Genomic DNA, 25,699 nt, shown 5'->3' with positions numbered 1-25,699 from the left:
TATATGACCTTTAGTTCTCATTTAGTCAAAGCACTTTCAAGGCAGGTAAATGTAGAAAAATACGAAAGAAAAAAAAATTGGAACAAATAGGTAAAAAAAAGTTGAGTTAAGAAATTCGCCTTTCATTTCATTTTTTACTTTAAACTATTATATTCCTAATTTAATCACTCATATAATAGTTTTATATATGGTGCAAGTGTGTACTAATTGTAATACACTTTCACCTTACCCAACTTGACAGTTGACAATTGACAGTACCTTTCATGAGGTTAGGGTGGAGCATTCAAGTCGTTGGATGTGTAAACGCTTCTCTACAACGCAAAACAAAATATACTCGTACCAACTCATAAGCTAACTGAAAACGCTATACATAAGAACAAGTATAATTAGGTTACAGCAAAGCGCGTCAAGTTCTCGACCTTTTCCTTATTAGCGGATCAGAACTTGAGAAAATCGCTGAAAAACTATCATGACTTCATATAAAATTGGTGCTTTTTAATTGTACATTTGCCCTATTTCAACTTGTTATTTTTAATTATTTTCTTAAATCAAATGTATTGTGAAAGACAAAAATAAAAAAAATCTATTTACTCCTCGTGAAACTAAATTATAATGTTCGATCGATGGCATAAAATGTCGATGGAAAGATAAAACCGAAATCAAAAAACATGTTCTAGAACATAACAGTAAATAACTAGGATAAAAAATACCGTTGGAACTAAGAGAAATATCTTGTTTCGGACGAGGCAAGTTTGATTTTGACGATGCTAATGAAAGCAGTAAGTTCGTCCAATGAATCGCGGCTTCCGCCCTGGAACTTTGTACCTCAAATGAATTTAGGTAAAGAAGGAGAAACTGTGGAAGCAAACCTGCTCTTTTCTCTTTATACTTCTTATAATAAAATTGTATTCGGAAAAAAATAATTGCTATCCTGAAAATATCAGCATTACCGAATCAAAAACAGAAGTTCCTAGCAAAGTATTTTGGACCACGCTGTCAAAATATTAAATGAAGTCCAGTCTGAAATTCTATACATTTTAAAATAAGACCAATTGATTAACATTAATCTGGTTTCCAAATGGGGATTCTATGGTAATATTTGATGAAGTGGATGAGTATACATTAGCAAAAACATTTACTCAAATACATATCTAGGAATTTTGTGCTAGGGTTCTTGTGTGTTTCCTAAAAGACATTTCATTTGTACTGTAACTTACTTTATGCTTAAATTGTCGAGTTTTAAACGGTCAAGACTTCTGGCCGTATTTTCCTGCTTTATGGACCAGTGTGCGGTTTTTGTAATTTTTTATTAATAGTTATTTTAAATAATTAATTCTGTTTTTAAGAACACCTCACCACACTGTCGCTTTGTTTAAAGAAACCTGTTATGTTTTATTTTAGCTCTATTTTATTTATTTTTTTTTTGTGTTTTAATACAAAAACCACAAACTGTAAAGTCAATTTAGATATCTATTATGTACTAATTCAGCAAAAAATCATATAACTGAAGAATTAAGTAAAAAAAAAAATGTATAGCCAATTATACAAAGCTGTGAAAAATGTTCAATTGATATTTTAGATTCTTAGCTTTTTTTAAAATCTTTTTTTTTAGAATGAATTGTTCTATTTTAAATATGAGTCCCAAATTTTGATGATGTTTATAAAAGTTTAATCTTAAAAATTAATAGAATATTTCCTTAAACTTAAGCAGTCATATAATTACTTATGTATCATACACTTATGTATCATTAAGTATATAAAATTTACAAAAAAGTAATTATGGATTTAAGAAATGTCAAGTTATAAGCAAATAAATTAAAATTGAATGTTAATTAAATTGTATTAAATATAAAAAATTATTTTTAATGATAAGGTGACAACAGAATCCTGACCTGTTGAAGGTAGGTTATGTTATAAATGGTTTTAAATGAAAAAGAGAAGATTATTGGTGTAAAAAAGTTTTTAAATTTAAGATATAATAAGTTATTTAAGTAAGTAATCAATTTAAAAACAATTTTTTCAAGTTGTAATGATGTTATTTTAATGTTTGATTTAATTTTAAAGAAGTGACATGGGAAATTAGCCTGCAGATAAGATTTTAAAAAAAACAAGACATCCATATTTAAGGTACAGCCAAAGATATCAGTATGTAGTTAAGGAAATAATGTAATTAATACAAAAACAAAAATTTGTATAGGTTGTCTCCTTGAAAATGGCCTGAGGGCCGAAAGTTGGAGAGCTTTTGAAAATAAAAGTTGAGAGTAATTTGGATCAAAATTGTGTATGTTAATAATAAAAAAAATTATTTTAATATTATACATCATTAAGCCAGATAGTTTGATGTAATTGTCACCTTTAAGTTAATTTATATAATTAACTTACTGTCGAAATACATAAGAGCCACAATTTAAAGTTACTTGAGATAGGTACCGCTAGGATGCGCTGCATGGACTGTACAGATGTGAGCTAAATCTCTTAACGTATCTTTTAGTTGTTTCATCAGACTCATAACTCAATAACTCATAAGTTTTTGTTTCCTAATTCACTGCTTGTAACTTTTTTGTTGACTTTGTTCATCCATTATTTTCCCCTTGTACTCATTCCATCCGTTTTCTTTTTCTTTTTTTTTACCCCTTACTTGTACACAATTTCAAACCACCATTGTTCTACTGCATTGTCCTGCACGCCTGTCAATAATTAACGTTTCCTCCATATTTTTATTTTTCTAATATTGTATAAAACAGATTTCTAAATGCATTATATAAAGAGATTTTCCAAAAATGTCGATTGTATTCATATTAGCATCGGCTTGAAGGAAACATTATGTAACTGACTTTGCAATTTATTATGACGGCTAGTAATTTGATTTCACGAAAGGCAATTAATTCACATTACTCATAAAATATGATTTATATTAATTTTTATAAACCAACAACAAAAATATACGACAGTAACAGAATTTCCAACATTTATTCCAGGTTTTGAAACAGTTATTAATTTTTTTCATTAAGTTACAGTTCAACTGTTTTGCAAGAACTTTTACAATTAAGTTTTGAAACGAATGTTTAACAAGAACATTTTGATAATATAAATTCTTGCGATGCTGTTTTATTAGTTAAAGTTGGAAAAACCTACAAATAATTATTTTAAAAAAAAATTAAATATCTTTAACTAGTATAAAACTGACATTATTTAAGTTGTTAAATATTAAACTCAAATTATCTCTAGGAATAATTTCTAACGACAAAGTTCTCGAAAGGATTATAACAAATTTGTTACAATCTTAAAATTATAGCATAAACTATTTAAAAAATTTATAAGTAAAAGTATAAGCTAGAACATTCATTTTCAAAATAAAAGTGAACGGTTACTTTGGAAACCTGATTTATTTAGAAGAAATTTTTCAAAATTGATCTAAACATTAAGTATAAACCTAATGTATTAAAACCAGTAGATAAAATGGAAACATCAATCACGGGAAATAAAATAATAAAAAAGAATTAGTATCCTCATGTTAATAATAAAATTCTATATTATAAAAATATAATTCTATATCATAAATTTTCTTTTTTTATTAATTAAATACAAATCCTTTTTTTATAACTTAAAAGTTCTAGTACCCTTTGTATTTTTACGAGGTTTATTCTCGTGCAATGTCCGTTATTAGTCTACTAGAACTTTCTCAAAACATTATAGATAATGAAATTGAATTAATAAAATATGGGGAGATGATTTTGTTTTAATAAAATGCACGCTTCTCAAAATAAATCTTATGCGGGCAAATATAGATATCATCATCGTCCAAACAATCAAAAAGGTATTGTATAATTTTATTACTGATTTGTAAATTATTATTTCATTATTCATAAATTGTTTTTAATTATAAATTTTTGTAATTTGTCAACAAAACCTATTGTTTGAGTTTTGAATTCTTTCTAGCAGATCAGTTTTTCTTAGCTATTATTTTATCCTACCATATGATGTGTTATTATTTTAAGACTGTAATTAATCATTGAAAGGTTTTTTTTAAGTGTATATTTTAAATTTTAATGAATTATTTCATTATTTGAATCATAAAAATATTTTTTTAAAACTAGACAATTGTAACTAAAAAAAACATTTTAGGTGTTCTTTTATTAGTTTTTAATTCTATACAGTTTTAATCAACACACAGTAAAATGAAAAATTTATCATCATTGACTATAGAATAAATATTAATAATTAATAAACAAAAAACATGTGCATCTCTAAGGTTTTAAGTTCCGGAAAAGCCGCTCCCCATGTTATTACTATATTTATAAATGAAAGAAACAAATAAAATATTCCATTGGATTATCGAATATGTAATTGGTACTACTTAATTAGTCTGTATGTTTTCACGAAACCTTAACTTTGGAGAATATAAAAGCATGAAATTGGAAGTATTTTCCACACTATATATTAACGATATTGACGTCCTAAAAAAAGAAAAAAAAAAGAAAACTAGGAACATTATATATGTCCATGTATCTAGAATAACCTTTTGGTTATAATCACTAGTCACTGGGGAGTGTTAGAAAAACATCATTTTTTTGTAATTTATAAAAAAACCTCCGAGGCGCCTGAAAAGAAGATGGCCTCGTGACCTTATATTGTAAACTGTTTTTAGAGTTCTACTTCTGGGTAGTTTCTCTACATCCTCTATCATATCATTATGTCATTATGATCAAATTTACTTGTTGTATTCTTTATACAGTTGTAAATATCAATAAATAAAAAATAAAAAAAATATTTGGATTTTTCATGGTATACTCTTAAAGATTTCATACATTAAATAATTCTAAGACAGTAGCTAGGCCTATGACCTTATGTTTTTGTTTTAATTTTAAAGTGTTTACTGCCGTAAAAGTTTCCATTACTGATAATTTTACCGTTAGCTTTAGAAAAAAAGAAGATGGCCTCGAGACCTACTCTAGAAGTATTATTAGACTTCTATCAATGCTTAGATTTTCCTCAAGACTGTATCTTACCATTTTAATATAACTCACATCACATTTACTTGTCGTATATTTATTTAATACAGTTCTATATTTCAATAAATAAATAATAATAGTAAAAACAAAATTGGAAAGTTTCCTTACCTTGAATGACTTCACTTCGCTATTCACCACTTTGGAGAAGAACCGAATAAAACTTTTATTCATTCTGTTAACGGACTGTAACAAAATAAATGAAAATTTTAGGATATTTCAAAAAGCTATGAAAGGAATTATAGATGCATTTAAATAAATGAAAATGAATTTTTACACCGACAACTTGAACAATAAATTGATTCATTTATATTTAGAAACGATCCATGGTTTAACATGTACCTTGAGATATTCATTATTTTAGAATAATAATAATGTTTAATAAATAATACTATAAACCAATCCATATATTATGCATTTCTTCACAATAGCAAAGTATAAACATTAATAAACGTAAATTTTGAATATTAGATTATTTTGCTTTCTTCAAAATTTGTAATACATAATATTATCTTTTTTTTCCACCTTAAGCATAAATACCCTTCCTGAATGTTTATTTTATCAAAAATATTTAGGACGAATTCTAATCAGTTGTACAGCAAATACAACTAATTTCCTGTAACTGACAAACTCCAAATAGAGTTGAGAGTAAAAATAATTATAATTATAATTACTAACCAATTATTTTTATTAGAAATTGCAAAAATGCTACTTCATTTACAAATAATTGTAATTGTAATTTCAATTATTTGATGAACTACTGTAATCGTGGTAAGTTTTAAAATGGCTCTGAAATGTTAAAATAATATCCAGTTCATGATTTATTAACATATTATGGTTTTAATATCTGAGTTAAATTGCATGTAATTGTAATTACCAATGGTCAAGAAGAAATTGTAACTGCAATTGCAATTACTAATGGCTAAGAGGTAATTGTAATTGCAATTAATAATGCCCAAGAAGCTCCTGTAATTGTAATTGCAATTACTAATGGCTAAGAGGTGATTTCAATTGCAATTACTAATGCTCAAGAAGCGCCTGTAATTGTAATTGCAATTACTTTGCATCAAGAAGTAATTGTGATTGAGAATGCCAATTAAAATTAACTTAGTGTACTTTTTCTTCAAAACCACTAATTTTTTATGTTTTGGACCATTTAAGCGTTATCATAATGTAAGTATAGTGCAACTGAAACACGTAATTGAAGATTTAATTAAATTATTTTTGTAATGATTCTTGCCCAACTCAGACTCCCAACACCTGTAGACAGTCAACTCTTAGTGAGAAGTTTCTCTGATGTTCTATAGTAGACAATATGTTTTCTTGCTGATTTAATTACTTGGAAGTATTATAATTTCAATTATTTAATGACATGAAATCTTTTATTTATTTTTTTTTTAAAAGAAACTTGAATATTCCTGGTTCTGCATTTGTACATTTTAATATTTTAATGTATCTGTGTTAAGACTCGATTTTCTCCCAATCCAAGTCTATAAGTGGAATATTTATTTGTGTAACAGCTAGCTGGCTTACGATATTTAAGATCTTTTAATGCTAAGAGATTTATACCAATCTACTCAAACTAATGTAAACTTTTTATTTTTTTCAGATGGAAGAGGACGGTCGGAGAAATAAATTGCTTATTCGCCTTCTATATTTGTAATTGCTTGAATTTTAGAGCTTTATTAATTCTTTGTCAATATTGATAAAAGTAGTACAGTAATACCATGACACAAAAAAATTATTTATTTTATTATTTTTTTATAGAGGAGTCATGAATACTTGATAAACTCACAGGATTGGAATAACACATACAACGTATTCCAGATAGCAAAGATACAATAGGTTAAACAATACTTGTATAAAAAATAATAGTTATAGCTATACACAGATGATGTAGATAAAATAAGGAATATGGAATAGCACTGCCCATGTAATTCGTTATTATTGAAAGTTTTAATTGAAACTGTACGGCATATAGTGTTGCGCTCTTAGTAGAAGTATTCATGATCTTTAGTTTAACATGTTAAAGCGTGTTACATGGAGAAACTCATGTTAAATAGAGGAATATTTCCTTCTTTTACCATGTTGAAACGATATAACATATAACATGGTTGAGAGTCTGTTACTAGGTCTGTTAAATGGAGAATGGCGTCACGCAACAGATCAGCTGAGCTCGTGATCATTTTGTTTGTTGTAAAAGAAATGTAGTATTATACGTATTACTTGGTCGTGTTTTGTTTGTGTCAGTACTGTTTTGGATGCTTTTATAACTAATAAAGCAATAATTATAATGTAATGACAATTGTCAATCAGCTCATTTTGATTCTCTTCCTCACAATTTATAAAATCAACAAAACACCCAAGTGCCATATTTTTACACAACTTCCTCTTTAGGTAACATAGTTGAGGTATAACATGGTTGAGAGTCTGTTACTAGGTCTGTTAAATGGAGAATGAAGTCACGCAACAGAGCAGCTGAGCTGTCACCATTTTGTTTGTTTTATTAAATTACTTGCTCGTAGTTTGTGGTTTGATTGTGTATTAATATTGTTTTGGAAGCTTATAAATCTAATAAAGCAACAGATGATAATAATATACTGTAATGACAGTCGTTAATTAGCTCATCTTGATTCTCTTCGTCACAAGTTAGAAGATTAATAAGACACTCAGTAGCCAAACTTCCACTTTTCACTTAATTTAGGCATATTATAATAAATCACTTTAATTAAAACTTAGAAGTAGACAATAACATGAAGTTTAGGAAGGAAAGTTTATAAAACAAGATACTCAGAAAATCCGCTTGGAGCTCTTATGCATTTAACATTTAACATGACTTTAAGTAGGGCTGCTCACAATCCTATAACGTTTAACATGGTAAAACATTTTACATTTAACACAACATCATGATTATTCCTAGTAAATGCCCACAGCTTGAGAAGAATTTACAGTAGACAATACTTTCTTCTGCAAAACATGACTACCTCCAGTCCTGCTTCCATTATGGGCTAGTAATGCCAAATTTCTGAACCATTCCACAATATTAAAAAAAAAAAGAAAAAAAGATTTTACAAATAACATAGGTTCAGATCTTTAGTTTCAAACTTTTAAACTATTAATTATGTAGATATTAATCAATATGTGTATATAATTATCCTTCTTTATGACGTTAATGAGACTATTGCTTACAAACAGTAACCTGAGACTAACTGCTCAGTATGCAAATGCACCAAGGACGGTGTATTCTTACGGCTTCCAAACTCTCATTGTCCCATCAACTTCTTTACCTCTGTGAAGTTGGCCTCCGTTCTTATAATTTAAAAATCTTTTTTACAGTTTTGATAGCCCCTCTACCAGCTCTAGAGTTTTAAATAATTTTAAGAAATTATTCTGTTGTTTAAGACCCGAAAAATACCATTCGAAGATACGTGCAACTTTGATTTATTTATAACTTAATTTATTACTCTTTTGATATAAACTTTAGCACTTTAGTTATTGAAGATGGTTTTTAATACTCTTAGGGGAGCGAACAGAACTCTCAAAAGAACACCTAAATACCTAGAAAAAAATTTGACCGAATACTTCCTGACTAAGAAATTTTTAAATTCTTTGAATTCTGCTAGCACCCAAGAGTAAATTATTTTAAGAAATACTTCTGTTGTCTAAAAGACGTAAAATACCATTTAAAGATACGTTCAGCTAACTTGTGGAACTTTAGGGTCCCAGAACTTTTAATTAATCAACTCTTATCAAAAAATTCAATTATTAGTCAATTAGCATATTTTCCTTAAACCTTGACCGAAATCAATAATTTTGACCCTCTATCTGTAACCGTCATAATGGTTGCCACACTGGGATTTTATAGGATGGGATGGAAAATCCCAGAATGATAAAAATTTACTTTACTCAAATATAATTTTCATCCTCTATCTGTGACCACCGTAATTTTTACTTTTATGGGACTTTCCATCCCTACTTTGGGACCTAAACTGTAAAATAACAGTAAAGAGGACGCAGTCCAGAGGGAAACGCCGGAATCTTCCGGACTCCTACTTTTTCCTTCAAAAGTGGGGGGACAAGTTCGGAGTTACCCAGACTGAATGTAAATATTGTAGATATGAATGAACGTGTTTAAGATGTTATTATAGCTTAGGTTTAATTTATTTATTATTATTATTTTTTCTACTTCTTATTTTGCTATAATTTAATTTATGTCTCTGTAAATATGGTGTCAATGGGTCTCTCTAATCCTGATTTCCATTGCCTATAAATATTACTTCAGAAAGTAATGTTACACAATAAAATAATAATCAAAAATAGTTAATGGTTTAAAATATGCTTTGATTGGCAAAGTATATATAGTAAATTTTATAGTCATTGAAAATTCTGATGCCAATTGAATAAAAATAAAAGAGGCTAAATATGGGAAATATTGTCATATAAAAAGAGTCATTAAGAAAACATATATACATATAAAAAGGGACCAGGGTTGCCGGGTGGGCTAAGGCGCTTGCTATAGGTAATCAAAGTTAAGTAACACCATGGTCAGCACTTGGATGGGTAACCGCCCGAAATAACTTATCAATTATACTGGAATATAATATACCCACTCCCTTCCCATGCCTTTGTAAAGCCCGTCAGCATAGTGGCAACTGAAACAGACTGGCGGTAAGGCCTTCAGCCTTAATTGCCATTAGCCAGTTTACCCTAATCAGGAATCACTTTGTTGTCCTCCAGGATGTCAAATGGCCACCCGGAGCTTCGGTCCACGGACGTCTGCTTCAAGGATAGAAATATAAGTCCTCTTGTGCCTGCTGACCCTTAGCATCCATAATTCAGGGATCTAGACCGATTCCCCCCCGATTATAGCCCTTGTACCATGGTTAGCTGGTGGGAAAGACACTGCCGAATTGGTCATGGAGCTTGGAACAACTTCAAGATGGATTAACCCTTCCAGGCTATTAGTACTCCAACAAGGAATGTCTGTAGGAGCACATGTGGCCAAAGATCTTCACGCTTTATATATAAAATTATTATTTTTTTTAATATATATTTTATATATAACAGAGATATTAATGCAGGTGGAAAAGGGCATATATATCTTTTTAAAATTCTGATAATCCTCCTAGAAGTTCTAAAAAGTATCCTTAGTAAACATATTAATATTTTGGTTACCATATCATAGTTCTTAGAAAGAAAAAATACAGGGACTCAAAAGTCGCAAAATTTATCCGCGCGTATTTTTGAATGTTATTTTATACAATATAAAAAAAAACAGAACTATTTTATAACATAACTGAGAACTCGGGATCTCCTCTCCTCAAAGTAGAATATGATGATTTTCAATTTTCACCTCTTCCCGATTAGGAAATATTCCGTCAAACATTTTTGGCGAAACAATTCGTAGGTATTCAAGAGTTCAATTTGTCCTCCAAAGAGTTTTAACAACTGCCCTGAATAACCAAAGTAAAAAAAATGTAAAGAAAAATAGTTATAGGGCTTCAAAGTCTGACATAATTTTCAGAATTAGCTCAGAAACGTATTTTTTTTGGATCAAACAGATAAAACAAGAGGGTCATCGAGACGAACGTCCATTCCAAAACAAATTTTATTGAGTCAGAATAATTGTTGGCCATGGTACATAGGTACAAAGACTAAGTATGAGAGGCGTTAATAATTCAACACCCATTGGTATTGGGTTTGCATTTGTTTATGTAGCAAATTGTAATGTTACTCACTCTATATTTAATATGTGCCTTGTCAGGCATTGAGGTCACACGTTAAAATCAATCTATAGTAAACCGGAAAAGTTTATCAAGCAATCTAACAAACACCTTTATCAGTCCGATAGCCAGATATGTTTTTCATTCATAGTTATTCAAAGCAAACCCCTACTTACGTCTCTCAATTGAAACCTCCCCTCCATCCCCCATACACGACTAACGTTTTTGAGGATTCGTTCATTATAGTATTTGGAATGTATCTAAGAAATTTATATTCCAATTTCAAAGATCGTAATGAATTATATTTATCGAGTGCTTGCCTTGATATTTCACCTTGTAAAAGGATAATGTATTGAAAATTCAAACTTTCAGGTTTAATAAGAACCAATAAGGATTGGGTAATTTGCGACAGAGAAAGAAAAAACTTTGGTTTTCTTCTAGAAATGTTATTTTCTTAATATAATATTTTAACGTCCTGAATCGAAACTATGTAATTTTTCTGCATGGTGATAATGCAATACAATAAATACAAATGGTGTCAACCCTTAAAATATTGCTGGAACATTTATGAATGAATTATTATCAAACATAATGAAATGCTTTACGCATTGTCCAGGTTTCTGATGGGTATGTCAAGACAGGTTGGATGAGAGTTTTATAAGGTCTGATCATGTTCGTGCAACTGAATACTCTAAAAAGTTTTACAGGCTGAGTAAGACCGATTTGCTGTCATTAACTTATATTTTATTTCTTCTTCCTCGTCCAAGGAATCATTGATCATCGATATATATACAGCTTTTGATCATCACAATCAAGCCTTTCATTGTCTCTGTAGGTGAACTGGCTTCTTCTTCCTCAAGATGAGGATCTTTGGCTTATCCTCATTGACCTTGAGATCCATTCTTCTTCCTTCCATTTCAGCCTCGGTAATATTTCTGTTAAGCTTTGTAGACTTCTACCTGCAATGACATCCTCTGCATATACCATCACCTGTGCCATCTTAATAAAACTGGTGCCTTGAGTCATCATTATTGTCATTTTATGATGGTGTTTAGGACTATGGTGAACAAAAGATAATCTTGTTTCAGCCCTGAGCTCACAGATAATGAATCTCCAATTATTCCACCAATCTTGACTCTGTCAACTACGTCTTTCAGTGTACACAATGTGAGTCGAATTTGCTTAGCTGAGATGTCCATTTCACTCATTGCGTGGTATAATGCCTTCCTGACAACTGAATCATAAGCAACTTTATTGTCAATAAAGAGCCAAATGTTGTCGCCAAAATTATTCGTTTTTTCTATTTTTTGTCTCAGGGAGAATATATACTAAATGGTTGACCAATCAGCCCTAAATTCACCTTGGTACTCTCTGAGTTGTAATTCGACATATGGGATCAGGTATAAAATTTAATGCAATAAAGAACAGATTATTTCTAGTATTTAGTTCAAATGTAACTTTCTTTCCTATTTTAACCTTTTAGATATTGCGGAGCTCAGGTACTTCTGTGTATTCAAACGAATTCCCAAAAATTCCGTTTGTTGAAATTATTCTACTTTTTGATATGATAGTCCAGTTAAAGTGTTTTCCAAGAAAAAAAATCATAGAATTACTTTTATCTACGATGGTATACGTTTTTTGAGAAGTTAACCCGAATTTCATTGTTACTATCTTAGCTGATTTCCCAACGAAAATAGAAATACAAACAAAATGTTCAAACTTTTTTTCAGTTTTTTGCTTATAACTCGAAAACTAATTTTTTTTCGAAGATAACCATACCATAAAAAATTAAAGCAGTTAAAATGAGTATACGTATAACACATATTACTGGTACTTGCACTGGTATTTGGTGGAGGGAACAAGTCCGGCAAGTGGGCCTAGTGGTCCTTTTTGGCAACCCCTGGCGGCTACCTGAGTTGTCGCCACTTACTAACCAAGGTGGGAGTGTCAAGATTCATTCTTTGGGACCGCCGAAAAATGAATGTTAGCTGCCGCAGGTAGGAATCGAACCCACAATGTTCCAAACCGTCCTAACGTCCCCATAACAACACATATTAACTATTTTACCAATTTCATTCACCATTTTTCACACTAAGTGGAAAAGTAGCCTCTATATAGTGCGCGCATATAAATTGAAACGAATCAAAACTTTAAAAAGCTATAACTTTTCCGCAAATAGTGAGAACTTCAGATTACATAAATTTTCCATTTTTGCCAATTACATATTTCACATATTTACCATGCTCAATTATATAAATTTGCATGGTAAGAATTTACATAATATTTAGCATTTCAGTTGCTACAACACACATAGAGGGAGTTATTTATTACAGTTTTTACAGTATCCTCGGACACAATATTTGACAGTATCTGGCGTATGATTTCATGCTCCCGAAAATTATCTCAAAAAAAAAAAAAAAAATAGCTGTTCTAAAGAAGTATTGAAACTACCATATTTCATGTTTCGGAGATCCAAGAAACTGCAACATTGCAAGTAGCTCCAATGATAAAGAGATGTACTGAGGTGTAGATAGTTGGCCGTAGATTAATGATTGGAGAAGTTTGTCGGGGGGTGCGGTCAGCAAAGAATAACATAAATAAACAAAACCATATTTATTTATTTTATGCCGACGTTTCGACCCGAATTTCAGGCCTTCATCAGGGGTTATGGCGTAGAAGGTAATATTTGTTTTTAAAATTTCTCTAATTTTATGTTAGTTTCCGGTTTAAAATATCTTGTAAACTTTTTCTTTAAATTGCTAAAAAAGGAATCACAAAGATCTTTTCCAGCTAAACACAAATAATTGTAGACTAAAAAATGATTACCTTATCATTTTGTTGTTGGGAACACTAGTCAACTCTAGCAGAAACATTTTTGTATTATGAGCTCCTAGTACAGTATAAAACATTTTCCTGTTAGAATTGACTTAGGAAATAGTTGTCCTATTCCAATTATTATTATTATGGAACTAATATTTTCTGTCTTAAACAGCATGAGGGAACTCTTGATCATTATATTATTTCTAAAAGTTTCACTACTTTGGCAACTCCCAAGACTACCACAATTTGTTTACAACGCAATCTAGTGATGTCATAGGTTTACTGAAAAATAAATATAATATATGCATTTTGTAGGAAATTTTGCACACAATCTTCATCTTGGAAAAAATTGAAGAAAGTTCGAAACCTCTTTCGGTGCTAATTACTGTAATAAATGAAGAACTGACCTCAAATTTCTCGGCATTTGTGGGTGAGTGTGTTAAAGCATCACCTTGGCAACCTCGAAACTACAGCGACGCCAGTTTGATTCCACCCTGGGCTATATTTCGTAGCGGCCCCCACGGAATGTCAACCCGATCGACCTTCCCTTCGTAAGTCAGAAAAGTCAGGAAGAAGCTAAACAACTACGTTACAACTCCGTAACCCATATGTTGCCATTGCTATCAAGTTGGAGTTATTGTCTTTTGACCAAGTGTGCCGCATTAGAAATTTTGTTTAATGATGTTTTATAGTGTTTTAGTGTGAACGTAAAAGTGATGCAGAAAAGTTCTACTTCATTAATTTTCCCTTCTAAATTTGTTGTCAGTTAATAAGAATATTGTAAGGAATTAGATGTTATGAGCTAAGCAGTATGGAATAATATATCTCACCAACCTGGGTTTAGGCATCATATTCAAAGATTCTCCGATGTTTTACTTTTCACTTCGATACAATCGATTTTACACTACACTGAGTAAAATGTAATTGTTACTAGACGTTCGTAATCATATATGGTGACAACCGCACAAAAAACAAAAGCAAAAATGTTGGACTCGCTACCAATGCTGTCCTTTCTTTGAACGCTGGATAACTAATGGCTATCAAAACAACAAACACTGTATAAAAACAATTCAAATTACATCATCTTAACGTATTTCGTGATTCACAAACATCTAAATGCTTACGACAAATTGATAAAAACTTTAACAATAGAATTAATGACGTATCGGAAACAGCAGAACGTCCCTAAATTACGTTGCTGCACAGACGGTTGTACTAAGAGTTGCTGAAAGTGATTATCCGTGGTAACTGTATACCAACTTTCATTGTTATTAATTTTATATTTTTTAATAATTATGAATGAATTACGATTCTTACTACCAGAGTTTAGTAATTTTTTTTACTTTTTGTTTTTTGATATGGAAAATTGAATTTTTAAATTGATATATTTTTGGACAACAGTTCTTAATCAACCAAATATATCAATAAATCGTTGTTAAACCGAGTTGAAGTGGCTCTATTCAATCACCCGAAGGCAATACCTCTTTGGTATTATCCTATTCCAAGTCTTAAAAAATTAAAAAACCGACCTATATCCTTGATCTCCTCACTCTACGATCCGATCATCCATCCATTCCCACTAGATCACAAACGATTGATTCATATATGCCATCTCATAGCCTCCTTCAGCAAATCCTTCGTCATCCGTGCAACCTCCTTCTGGAATTCTGTATCTCCATTTGCTAATCTTCATCCATTCTTTCCTTTCCATTCCCAACACCTTCACTTATTACATAATCAAACTTCAGTGTCAATGTGAACAATGCATATAACCATTATTGATTAATATTATAAATTATAATTTCACCTAATGTTTTAATGTAACTTAACCTTCATAAATGTTTGCCAAAAAATCAATCTTAATGTGTGAACCATGTATTTATTTGAAGGGACATTTGTCCCAGAGTAAAATTATTTTTTAATTTATTAAATAAATCAAAAATTTGTATCCTTTTTTGTCTCAACACTTTTTATTTTTCACCAGTCCAACGGTACCATACATGGTTGATATAATGGTTTGTTATATGGTAGTGAATTTGTTGTGGATAATCTTATATAAGAAGAATTAAATATTAATGATTTTAAATCTTAAAAAATAGGCTTTTAACTTATAATAAAGGAAATGACCTGCGCAGAATAGCCTGCAAAAGTAACTTTAAATTAATGTGAGAAAGAAATTATAATGGAAGATGTCCTTGAGGATGGCTAAAATAGCCGATTTAAGAGAGTTTTTTTATTTTATTTTATTTCATTTTTTTTTTAATTTATTTTTTTTTTTTACTTATTTATTTTATTTTTTTTATTTTAGTATGTATGAGATCATTCATCAATATTACCTATTGCCCACAACTGTGTGGCAGATTGTAATATCTATCAATAAATAAATCTATCTGAAAATTAAAAAAAAAAATGGCCGAAACGTTGGACTGGTGAAAAATAAAAAGTGTTGAGACAAAAAAGGATACAAATTTTTGATTTATTTAATAAATAATTACCTTGTATTAAGAAATTGAAATAATATAATTAAATTATTTTTCATTTCATTTTGTTTCAAATATATTGCAATTAGTACTGATTAAAATAATACCATAATTTCTTCAGTCACAAGATCTCACTGTTCTGTTAGACTGTTTAATATGCAAACATACAGACAGGAAAACCGGTTTACCGGTTTTTTTTTATTCAATAGCTTCAAGAAGAAAGTCACTCATTGACAATTTTGTCTTTATCAATAAATGCTTATATACAACATGAACGTGAACATAGTTACTTTTATAACTATATGACGCTAAAACCATTTATAAGAAACATTAGTACGCTAATCTATAACTGATACACCAACAAATAAAGGAGATACAGCCTTAAAAAAAACAACAGTTGTGGTCATTCGTTAACACAGTTAAACAGCTTATCTCGTCGGGTTTATCGCAGTGAAATGTATAACCGTATTATCATCCGACATCGACATAACAAGGTTTAAAGGATTTGCCTTTGGATTAGAGACAAGGTATATGAATATTAAACCGTAATTTCTGTATCGGAAATAAACGTTCATTTGTAAAACTGACTGAATATTTGATTACCAGAAATAAACATCGTTAGATATACATTTTTTCCAAATCTCCGACAATTTTTGGATGCTACGCAAAAAAAACTGATCCTCTGTGAGACCAACATCGAGCCATTTTCGGAAGATTTGAAGCGATGCTCAGCAGGTTGCATTATCGATGCAAATAAGTGATGATCGGATTGGCGAGTAAGGCGTATGCGAACGGCCTCAATTCATTTTTTTGAACGGTTTTCCTGTGAGCGATGATGCATTATCTGAAGAAAAATCACTTTGGGTCCTTTTTTGATATTCTGATCGTTTTTCACTCAAACTTTTATTAAAGGCAATCCTCCGTTATCGGTACCGTTCAGTAATAATGGTTTCGCAAGGTTTTAACAGACCAATAAGGATCACTCTTCTGATCCCACCAATCACAAAGCATTGCCATTCGCCCTTGCATGTGATGTCCATGGTTCACCTAGAGTTACCCATGAACTTTTGAGCTTAGAATTTTTGAAATTTACCCTCTTTCCATCGGCAGAAGCAAGCAGCGTTTTAATATTTTTGTTTGGTGGAACCCATTATCCCATCTTCTGGATCATTCCCTTGTCTTTCAATCGTTTGGAGACGACTCCAATCATCTATCCTTTAGTTGTTGCGTTTGAGCGTCATCTTCAAACTTTTTTGGTGATCATCCACCTTTTTCGTTTCTCATATCAAAGTTTTGAATTTTTAAGCCACTCATAGCACAATGATTTATCAAGAGCGTAAGTAAGCTTCGACAAGCATTCGTTGCTATGGTGTACCAGTTTTATTCAAATCAGCGCACAAAGCGTAGTTTTCAGGTTCTATTGTTCTATTGTTGTGAGTTGAAAATCTTGTATCAGATGTCGAAACAAGAAAATGGTACCAACAATGTTGTTTGACGGTAACCAAATATATAGGCATGACCATCTATAGGCAAACTCCGATTTAACATTTAGAGACCTTGCAATAAACTTTATTCAACTTGAAATGGAGAATTAAGATTTAAGAAAACATAACTGAATTATAGACATCCCGATAAAAATCCCTGTTCAATAAAAGTTATTTAAATGTTAAATTTTTCGTATTGATTATCTTGCAGCTCTTAAAAATATAGTAAAAATAGCCTCATAAATTAAACACAACTAGTATAGCTATAAAGAGGACTTTTCCTCACTTTGTCATTACCGATTATATTTGTCGTAATTATTTATTAAGAGAACTATTTATTATTTTAGGTAACTGATCTATTTAGTTCATACTTAAGGATAAACCGCTCGATTCGAAATGAAATCGTGAAGAAAATATGAAGTTGTTGTCGGAACAAGTGTGTAAATATTGTACATAAAAGTATGGATGTAATTATGTTTTTTTATTATATTATCAAATTTTGAGTACAGTTTAGTATAGAAAAAAATTTACTTTTCTAGTGTTATTTATTTATTTATCTATACATATTCTAATGGCATTATCCTATTTTTATTTTATTATTTTTTATGATATTGGTATAAATTATACTATAGTTAATTGTACCACTATTACTTATAATAGTTATTAATATTTATAAACTGATAAAATGAAATAAAATTTTTTATTTTATATAACAAATCTTTAGTTGTTATTCACATTCTAAAAATTCACCTTGATCGCCGCCTTACCTGGAACCACCTATCAACATCAAACTAACTTAAACCTACGCAAGGTTAGCAATGCTATATCCTATCCTAAATACAAAATCCAAATTAAAATCAGAAACAGCTATTCTTATTTTTAAAACAATTCTCAGGTTACTGCTGATATATAGCTGTGAAGTCATAAAGAGTTATAAAGTCGTAAGAATTGCAGGGGATGCTCCTTACTTTGTAAGAAACAGCCAATTTCATAGGAAATTAGAAATAGAGACAATAGAGAATTACATCAAAAAAAAGGTTCATGAAGCTCCACTCCCAGTTACCTACAGTTAAAGGAGCAGTGACCTACAACTTGGGAAACCAAACCACAACCCGAAGACTGAAGCCCAGGCTGCTGCAAGACGTCCTATTATAAATTCTATTGTATCAGTTCTGTTATTATAACCCTTTTTTTTTTTTTTTTTTTAGTTATTGATATTTACAACTCTATAAAAAAATACAACCAGTAAATTTGATCATAATGACATAATGATATGATACAGGATGTAGAGAAACTACCTAGTTGTAGAACTCTAAAAACAGTTTACAATATAAGGTCACGAGGCCATCTTCTTTTCAGGTGCCTCGGAGGATTGCCAGGAATGGAAGAGGAAGCAAGTTTAGAAACGAGTGGGTTTGGGTGGTTAGGGAGTTTATTATGGAAGGAATAATATCGGGTTCGGGCTAGATCGGTTACATAAGGAACATTTAGGTCTTTATGGATGGTTTTATTAGTAACAAAATAAGGAGCATTGAGGATTTTACGAAGGATTTTGGATTGTAAAGATTGGATACGAGAGGAATTCGAAGGTTTAGTGGAGCCCCAAAGCTCAACTCCGATTATAACCCTAAAATTTTATTTTCTCTTCATCTTTTTCTTAAATTCACTTTCTTTTTTTCCATTACTAGTCAATTATTTATTTTGTTAAATCCATATATATATATCATTGTTTTTGTTATTAACTTTACTTTTATCATTTATTAAGAATTATTATGTTAATCTATTTATTTTATCTTAATGTTTTGTTTTATTTATAACATCGTATATAGTTGGGGTGTTTTTTGTATGAGACAATAACCCCCCCCCCCCATAATCAATTGTTAAAAAAATAATGTACCTCTTACATTAACCATGTAAAGCCCACCAGGCTGATCTGGTATTAATTAATAAATAAAAATAAAAAATAGCTGTCCTTATCAAATAACTAATATAAAATCGATACATTATATAATGATGATGATTCAAAACTCTTCCAGTATTCCAAAGGTAGGGTATATCTTTCTCCTTGATAATAGCGAATTTTATTCTGTATATTTTTAAATAAATTATTCATATTTATCCACCATCACAGGGTTATCATTATATCACTAAGCTATGTTCAGGTCAACCTAATGATAACCTAATGTTAATTTGTGAAATTATTTAATACCATTATCAAAATTTTTTATTAAATTTTCAATTATTTATTATTTATGGTTTAAAATAATATAGGCTGAAGGAGATGCCTGTACTATAATAGTATCGTTTCCATTTAGCGAATCATCAGAGAGAGATGGAAGCAATATTAATAAGTGATGTAATTAGTTACGATTATTAGTTCTCTTGGTTGCCCAGGCTCTACCAAACAAACTATGGAAGGTTATATTACTCAAAAAACGTAAACCGCAAGAAAATAATGATAGGATTCAAGCCATTCGATATAGACAAAGGAGAATAAATTATGTCTAACTAGTTTACGCTTTTTAACGTTTTGACAAAGTTACATTCATTTAAAAAAAAAGTATTTCTCCTTTCAGAAAAGCGTAAGCAGATGGAGAGGTTAACAACAAATTTTTAACAAACCTAACACAACATTAGATGCTGTAACTGATTATTATCATTCCTATCCTTTACAGATGTAAAAGTGCTGATAGTTTGACCAATATACATCCAATCTAAATTGGGTGTACGCAATCCCACTACAGCGGCAGCACATCTGATGTGATGTGAAGAAAAACCCATTGCAGTAGGAGAAACATCTTTGGACTACGGCACTCCAACACACTGGGAAGTTGTATAACCTTAAATAAGAGGTTATAATAAAAGTGTATAAATAGTGATAAAAGAGAAATAATTTGACTGTGATTTTTAATGTAATTTTGACATATTAGATATTAATGTTTTGACCTGGGCAGAATGGCCTGTATGGAGTTTTGTTAAATGGTTGGATGATATGTCTCATAGTAATTTGAGATTGTCCCTGAAGATGGCCGAATTGGCCGAAACGTTGGACGTGTGAATGAAATAAATGTTTTGAGACTATAATTTTGGATAGTGTTTTTGAATTATTTAGTAAACAATTACCAGTCTCAAGAAAGAAATTTAAAGATTATAAATAAATCATAATTAATTTATAATATAAAGATGGTGATCAGGGTTGTGGTCAAAAAGAACAAAATAGTTTTCAATTATTAATTATCTTACGTTTCACCCCACATTGTAGGGCTTCATCAAGGCTGTTCAAGATGATAGCTAAAAAGGCTTTAAAGTCTGTTTGACTAGTTTTAGTCTGTCTGCTTAGCTATCATCTTGAACAGCCCTGATGAAGCCCCAAAGAGTTGAGCGAAACGTCGGATAATAAATAATTAATTAAATAGTTTTCATTTTGTTCTTTTTGACCGCAATCCTTCTTCTTCTTCATATTTTAAATTATACGGTCAACTATTTATATATGTAATTAATTTATGTACTCAAAATAAATACATTACTTTTACATCCTTTTAAATTTTGTGATATAAAAAAGTTGCCAAACATTGAGTTTTCTATTCCCACTCCTATCCATCCTCAAAAATGGACGCCTAATTATTTTGATCATAACTAGTTTTTTAATTTTTCAAACTTGAAGTGTTATCATCTTCCTCGAACATCGGAATTTCATGGTTTGTGGAGCAACTTTTACCGAAACCGAAAATTCCATTCATCTCTATTTAATAATTTATTAAGAAAAATAAAATTTTTAAGTACATTTATGTACGATGATGTTAATGAAACTGGAAATAAAATATTTACATAAAACTGAAAATAAATCGGTTTTCTATCCTACTCTTCCCCTCCCCAATCCTTGTCCCTGTATAGAAGTCCTTCCTCCCTCCCCTCTCCCCCAAACATCTATAATTTTTGAAATTTCGATTTGATTTCCACTACGTCATTGCAATGGCATGTACTCCATCTTTTGAGGGTATTGTTAATTTTCTAACCTTTATCCAGTTCTCCAGCTCACCCAACTCTAGATTTTCAATGAAATGGAGAACTTTTTTTTTTTACAATTCGTATCAAATCGGTATGAAAAATTGAAAAAATCCAAAAAACAACATCTTCTTAATAATTATTTCTCAGGTGAATATTTTTAAATATGAGAAATATTTTATAAATATTTCATTCCATCTAAATTTATCAATTATTGGAAAAAATAACATTTTCAATCCTTATTATTAGAGACCGGATTTTCGTGTTATTGCATCTATTGTACTCAAGCTTTAAATTCAGCTTAACGACAGAAATCCGAATCATGAAAAATACGTTCCATTGACACTAGTTTTACGAAATCGCATTGTGTTCATTTAGGCAAAATTATAACATCATTGTTTCATTTACAAATGTATATATGATTCATAAAAAAGTCAAATAATGCCACGAAAATAGTAATTAATATTCAAATGATTCTACTAGCTCAATCATACCTATTTCAGCCACTGCTTCTAGTGCAGCCCGGTGAATTTTGTGAGTGTTACTGTTAATTAACCTGTAGTTACTGGAGGTTGAAACAAACCGAGTCTCCGTAGAAACAGGAACTGTTTCAAAAATCATCAGTTGAGACCGGGTTTCCATGTTATTGTACATTTGTTTAAAACCTATCCCGGTGTTTCTCAAACGTTCCCCTTTTATAGTTTTCGTAACGTTAAAATACATTATTAAAATTATTAAATGTATAAAAAAAAAAAAAAATACGCGACAAACAAAATTTATTAGTAATAGAATACACATAAAAGTTTTTTTTTAATTTATTTATTTATTTAATGTAATTTACTTCTGTATAAAATAATAAATATAATAAGTAAATATGTGGAATGTTTCATTTACATTTGAAAATCTTGGGAAGGAACCTCTCATTGGTGGTACTTCAAACATTAATTTAAATTAGAAGGTCCCGTGGCCATCTTCTTTTCAGACGCCTCGGAGAATTATCAGGGATTGTTATGGATGAGAGATTAAGAACTAATGGGTTAGGATAGGTAAGGAGCTTGGAATGAAAAGACCCATATCTGTTTTGGGCCAAATCTACAACGAGTGGGATGTTAAGATCTTTGTGGATGAGTTTATTTGTAACGTAATAAGGAGCATTTAGGATTTTACGTAGGATTGTAAGGATTGGATGCGGGAGGAATTTGGTGGTTTGGTAGAGCCCCAGAGCTGAATTCCATATGTCCAAATTGGTATGATTATCATAGTGTATAATATTTTTTTGTAGTGAATGGGAAGTTTAAAGCGTTTGTTGAGTAGTACAACACCTACTTGACAAACGCTTTAAACTCGAAATCTAAACGCAATCGAAATCTACGAGCAGTTTCTTGTCGTTCCAGTCTTGTATCTGGATTCCAAGTAAGTTTCTTGTCAAGATGGAGTCTTAAGTATCGAATCTGTTCATCAGGGGTAGTGGAGTATACATAAAATTTATAAATTATAAATTTTATTTTATTTATGTTTGAAGCCCCAGACTTCAACCTGCGTCCCATAACCTTGAGTTTAATGAGATAAAAACTATATTTTGTGAACTAATGAAATTTACTAAAAATACGTCCTAGCGCACTGTAACAGTTCCGTGTATAGGTACTGGAAGTTTTAGTGTTGACAATATTTCCTAACCATATCAGCAACAAAGTTTTTTTTTATATTTAAAATTTTAAAAAATAAACTCCTATGTTGATTTAACCCCAGTTAAAACCCGGTGCACTCCGTACCTCCGCCTAACTCTTCCCCCAGGAGTACGCATGACCAGTACACAGCAGTACCATCCCATTCATGATAAATGGAATAATACATTGAAATTTAATATTGTACGTTTTGCACTTTTTATGCAACATAAAAAAAGTACAATTCGGAATTGCATACTTTGGACTTATAAACGTAAACTAAACTATTTTGATTTTAATACCATAAAATTGAATGCTTAAACCTAATTTCCAATATCATACATGTATACCAATATTTTTTTTTATTAGTTCCGTTCTATTTTTTTTTGTATCTTATTAAATTTATGGTTTGGAATAGAAAAATACAAGGAAAAGCATTTCCCTATACGTGAAAAGTAAAAGAATTTAAAGTAAAATAAATAACAAAGTAAACACAAATGTTGAATAATCTTGAAATAGTATTAATCAGTGGTCTTGGGTAACTAATTAAGACAGATCACTCTAAAATTAACTTTGTAATAAATAATGTTGATTATTCTTATATTCCAACTTTATCCCTTCAATATTTCATCTTTGTAGCCGCAATTTATTATTCAAGTTTACTTATTTCTTCTCTTATTCTTATTTCATTTTACTTTCAACTTGTGAGTATTTATTGATTTTACATTGATTTCAAACAATAAATACCAACATAAGTAAGATCCTGCAAGTTGGAAGAAAGAAGGAAGATATACACATATACTGTAATGGAGAAGAATTAGAAGTGCTGACACACTTCACATACCTGGGTACAATGATCGGGGAAGGTAGACATAAAAATATCCAACAGGATTAACAAGGCAAATGCAGTTTACTACCAGATATGTAACACTGTGGTAGGGAAGAGAAAAGGCAAAGATGTAGAACTACACATCTTCAAAACAGTATATCTACTCATACTTTTGTATGGAGCGGTGAGTTGGATATTGACAGACACGAGAGCAGAATTACCGCTGCCGATATTTTGGCAAAGGACGGTTGGAAAAACAAGGGGGGACCAAGTGCGCACTGAAAGAGCTCCTGGAAACTCGTCAGCTGAAGTGGTTCGGCCATGTTATCAGGATGGACGACCGCAGAGATCCTCTGAAGACTATGGTATATATCCAAGATGGTAGAAGACCGAGTGGCCGTCCTAGGATGTCATATCTCGACTAAATTGAGCGACTCTGCAGGGCGAAGGGGAAGGACCTCCGACAGGGGAAGAACCTTGCGAGAAATATGGAAGAATGAAATTGCTGGATAAATGCTCCTCTACGCTGTGAGACACTAAAGAGGAAAGCTAAAGTAGAAGAGTTAAACAATGAAGTTAAGTTTTGCAGGATTAGGGTGTTTTAAACACATCTAGAGTGTTTACTGTACGATTTGCACTTATGATGCATAACCAATAACTGAGTTCAGCAGGATATCAATTAAAAGAAATTTAGAATGTTAAATGGTCAGCTCATTAACGCTCTTTAATCCAACAGTAAAACTACAGTATCAAGTTGGTAGACCTGTGTCAAGAAGATTTATTGCATGTGATGAGCTTTAGCAGGGACATGGTAGGACATCATCATGAATCCAAACGTATTAGAAAAAAATATTTAGTGAGTTCTAAAGATATTTTTTTGAATATTTTGGGTTTTCCTTAAATTTTTTTCTTTTATAAACTTTTAAAATATCTTAAATTCACCACCGAATTTAATAAAGATATACATAAAATATAATAATTTCACACACAAAAAAAGCTTCCTTCTTAACCTGAGTATTTTAAACATTAAATAAAAAAAAAAAAAAAAAAGGATGAAACGAACTAAACCTTGAACAGATTTTCCAATAACACAATTATATCTAGAAAATTTAAATAGAAATAAATACATATAACTAAAGCTTACTTGATAGTAGCAGTTGACAGTTTCAGCTGATATGAGAACTGGATGAAAGTGATTGGAGTTTGATGTTTAAATATTGTTCCTTCATTATCTCCTTGTTTTTATTAAACTAAATCATTTTTGATCCTAGGTAAAGAATGGTGGTAATCCTTCAACAAATCTGTCGCGATATATAAAAGTAGGGACACAGAATTTTATCGCTTGTATACCGCTCGTCTACCGCTGGTATGTCAATTATAACATAACCTTTTCAAACAGTCTTTACATCAAAGGCGAGTCTCTAACGGCCACACTTCAGTCACACCACCGCCGGCACGATCAAAATGTTTTAATTATTACGTTTCATTTGCAAGGAATGAATATGTTTCATTTGATTACTCCCGTCATCATTCTTATTACACTTGTGTAAATGATGATTTTATCCTTATTTGTTGCGTTGAATCAATAAACTTTGTAGCGTTCTAGCTGCTGTATACGAGGAACATGTCCCACATTATCATTAGTTGCATCTACGTACGTATTATATGTACAGATTATATACAGA

At 30.7% G+C, this 25,699-nt stretch overlaps 1 protein-coding gene across 2 annotated transcripts in view; it reads right to left on the bottom strand.

The window, feature by feature from the left end:
• Window positions 1–25,479, bottom strand: part of Bcat (Branched chain amino acid transaminase) — an 85,510-nt gene extending 60,031 nt beyond the window's left edge. The window contains exons 1-2 of one of the 2 annotated variants that reach the window (XM_014437704.3): window positions 25,159–25,479; window positions 5,121–5,195 (exon numbers count right to left, since the gene is read on the bottom strand). In XM_014437704.3, the coding sequence (XP_014293190.1) occupies window positions 5,121–5,183 (63 nt within the window). In that variant the 5' untranslated portion in view covers window positions 5,184–5,195; window positions 25,159–25,479. Of the gene's footprint in view, window positions 1–5,120; window positions 5,196–14,386; window positions 14,564–25,158 lie in introns of those variants that run through there. The other variant, XM_014437705.3, reaches the window with a different exon arrangement.
• Window positions 25,480–25,699: the final 220 nt, after the last annotated feature.

The sequence above is a fragment of the Halyomorpha halys genome, unplaced genomic scaffold (assembly GCF_000696795.3).
Source record: "Halyomorpha halys isolate HHAL.00 unplaced genomic scaffold, Hhal_1.1 Scaffold3317.1, whole genome shotgun sequence".
Lineage (NCBI taxonomy): Eukaryota > Metazoa > Arthropoda > Insecta > Hemiptera > Pentatomidae > Halyomorpha > Halyomorpha halys.
The sequence above is the reverse complement of the archived record's forward strand: the minus strand, read 5'-3'. Positions and strand labels throughout refer to the sequence as shown.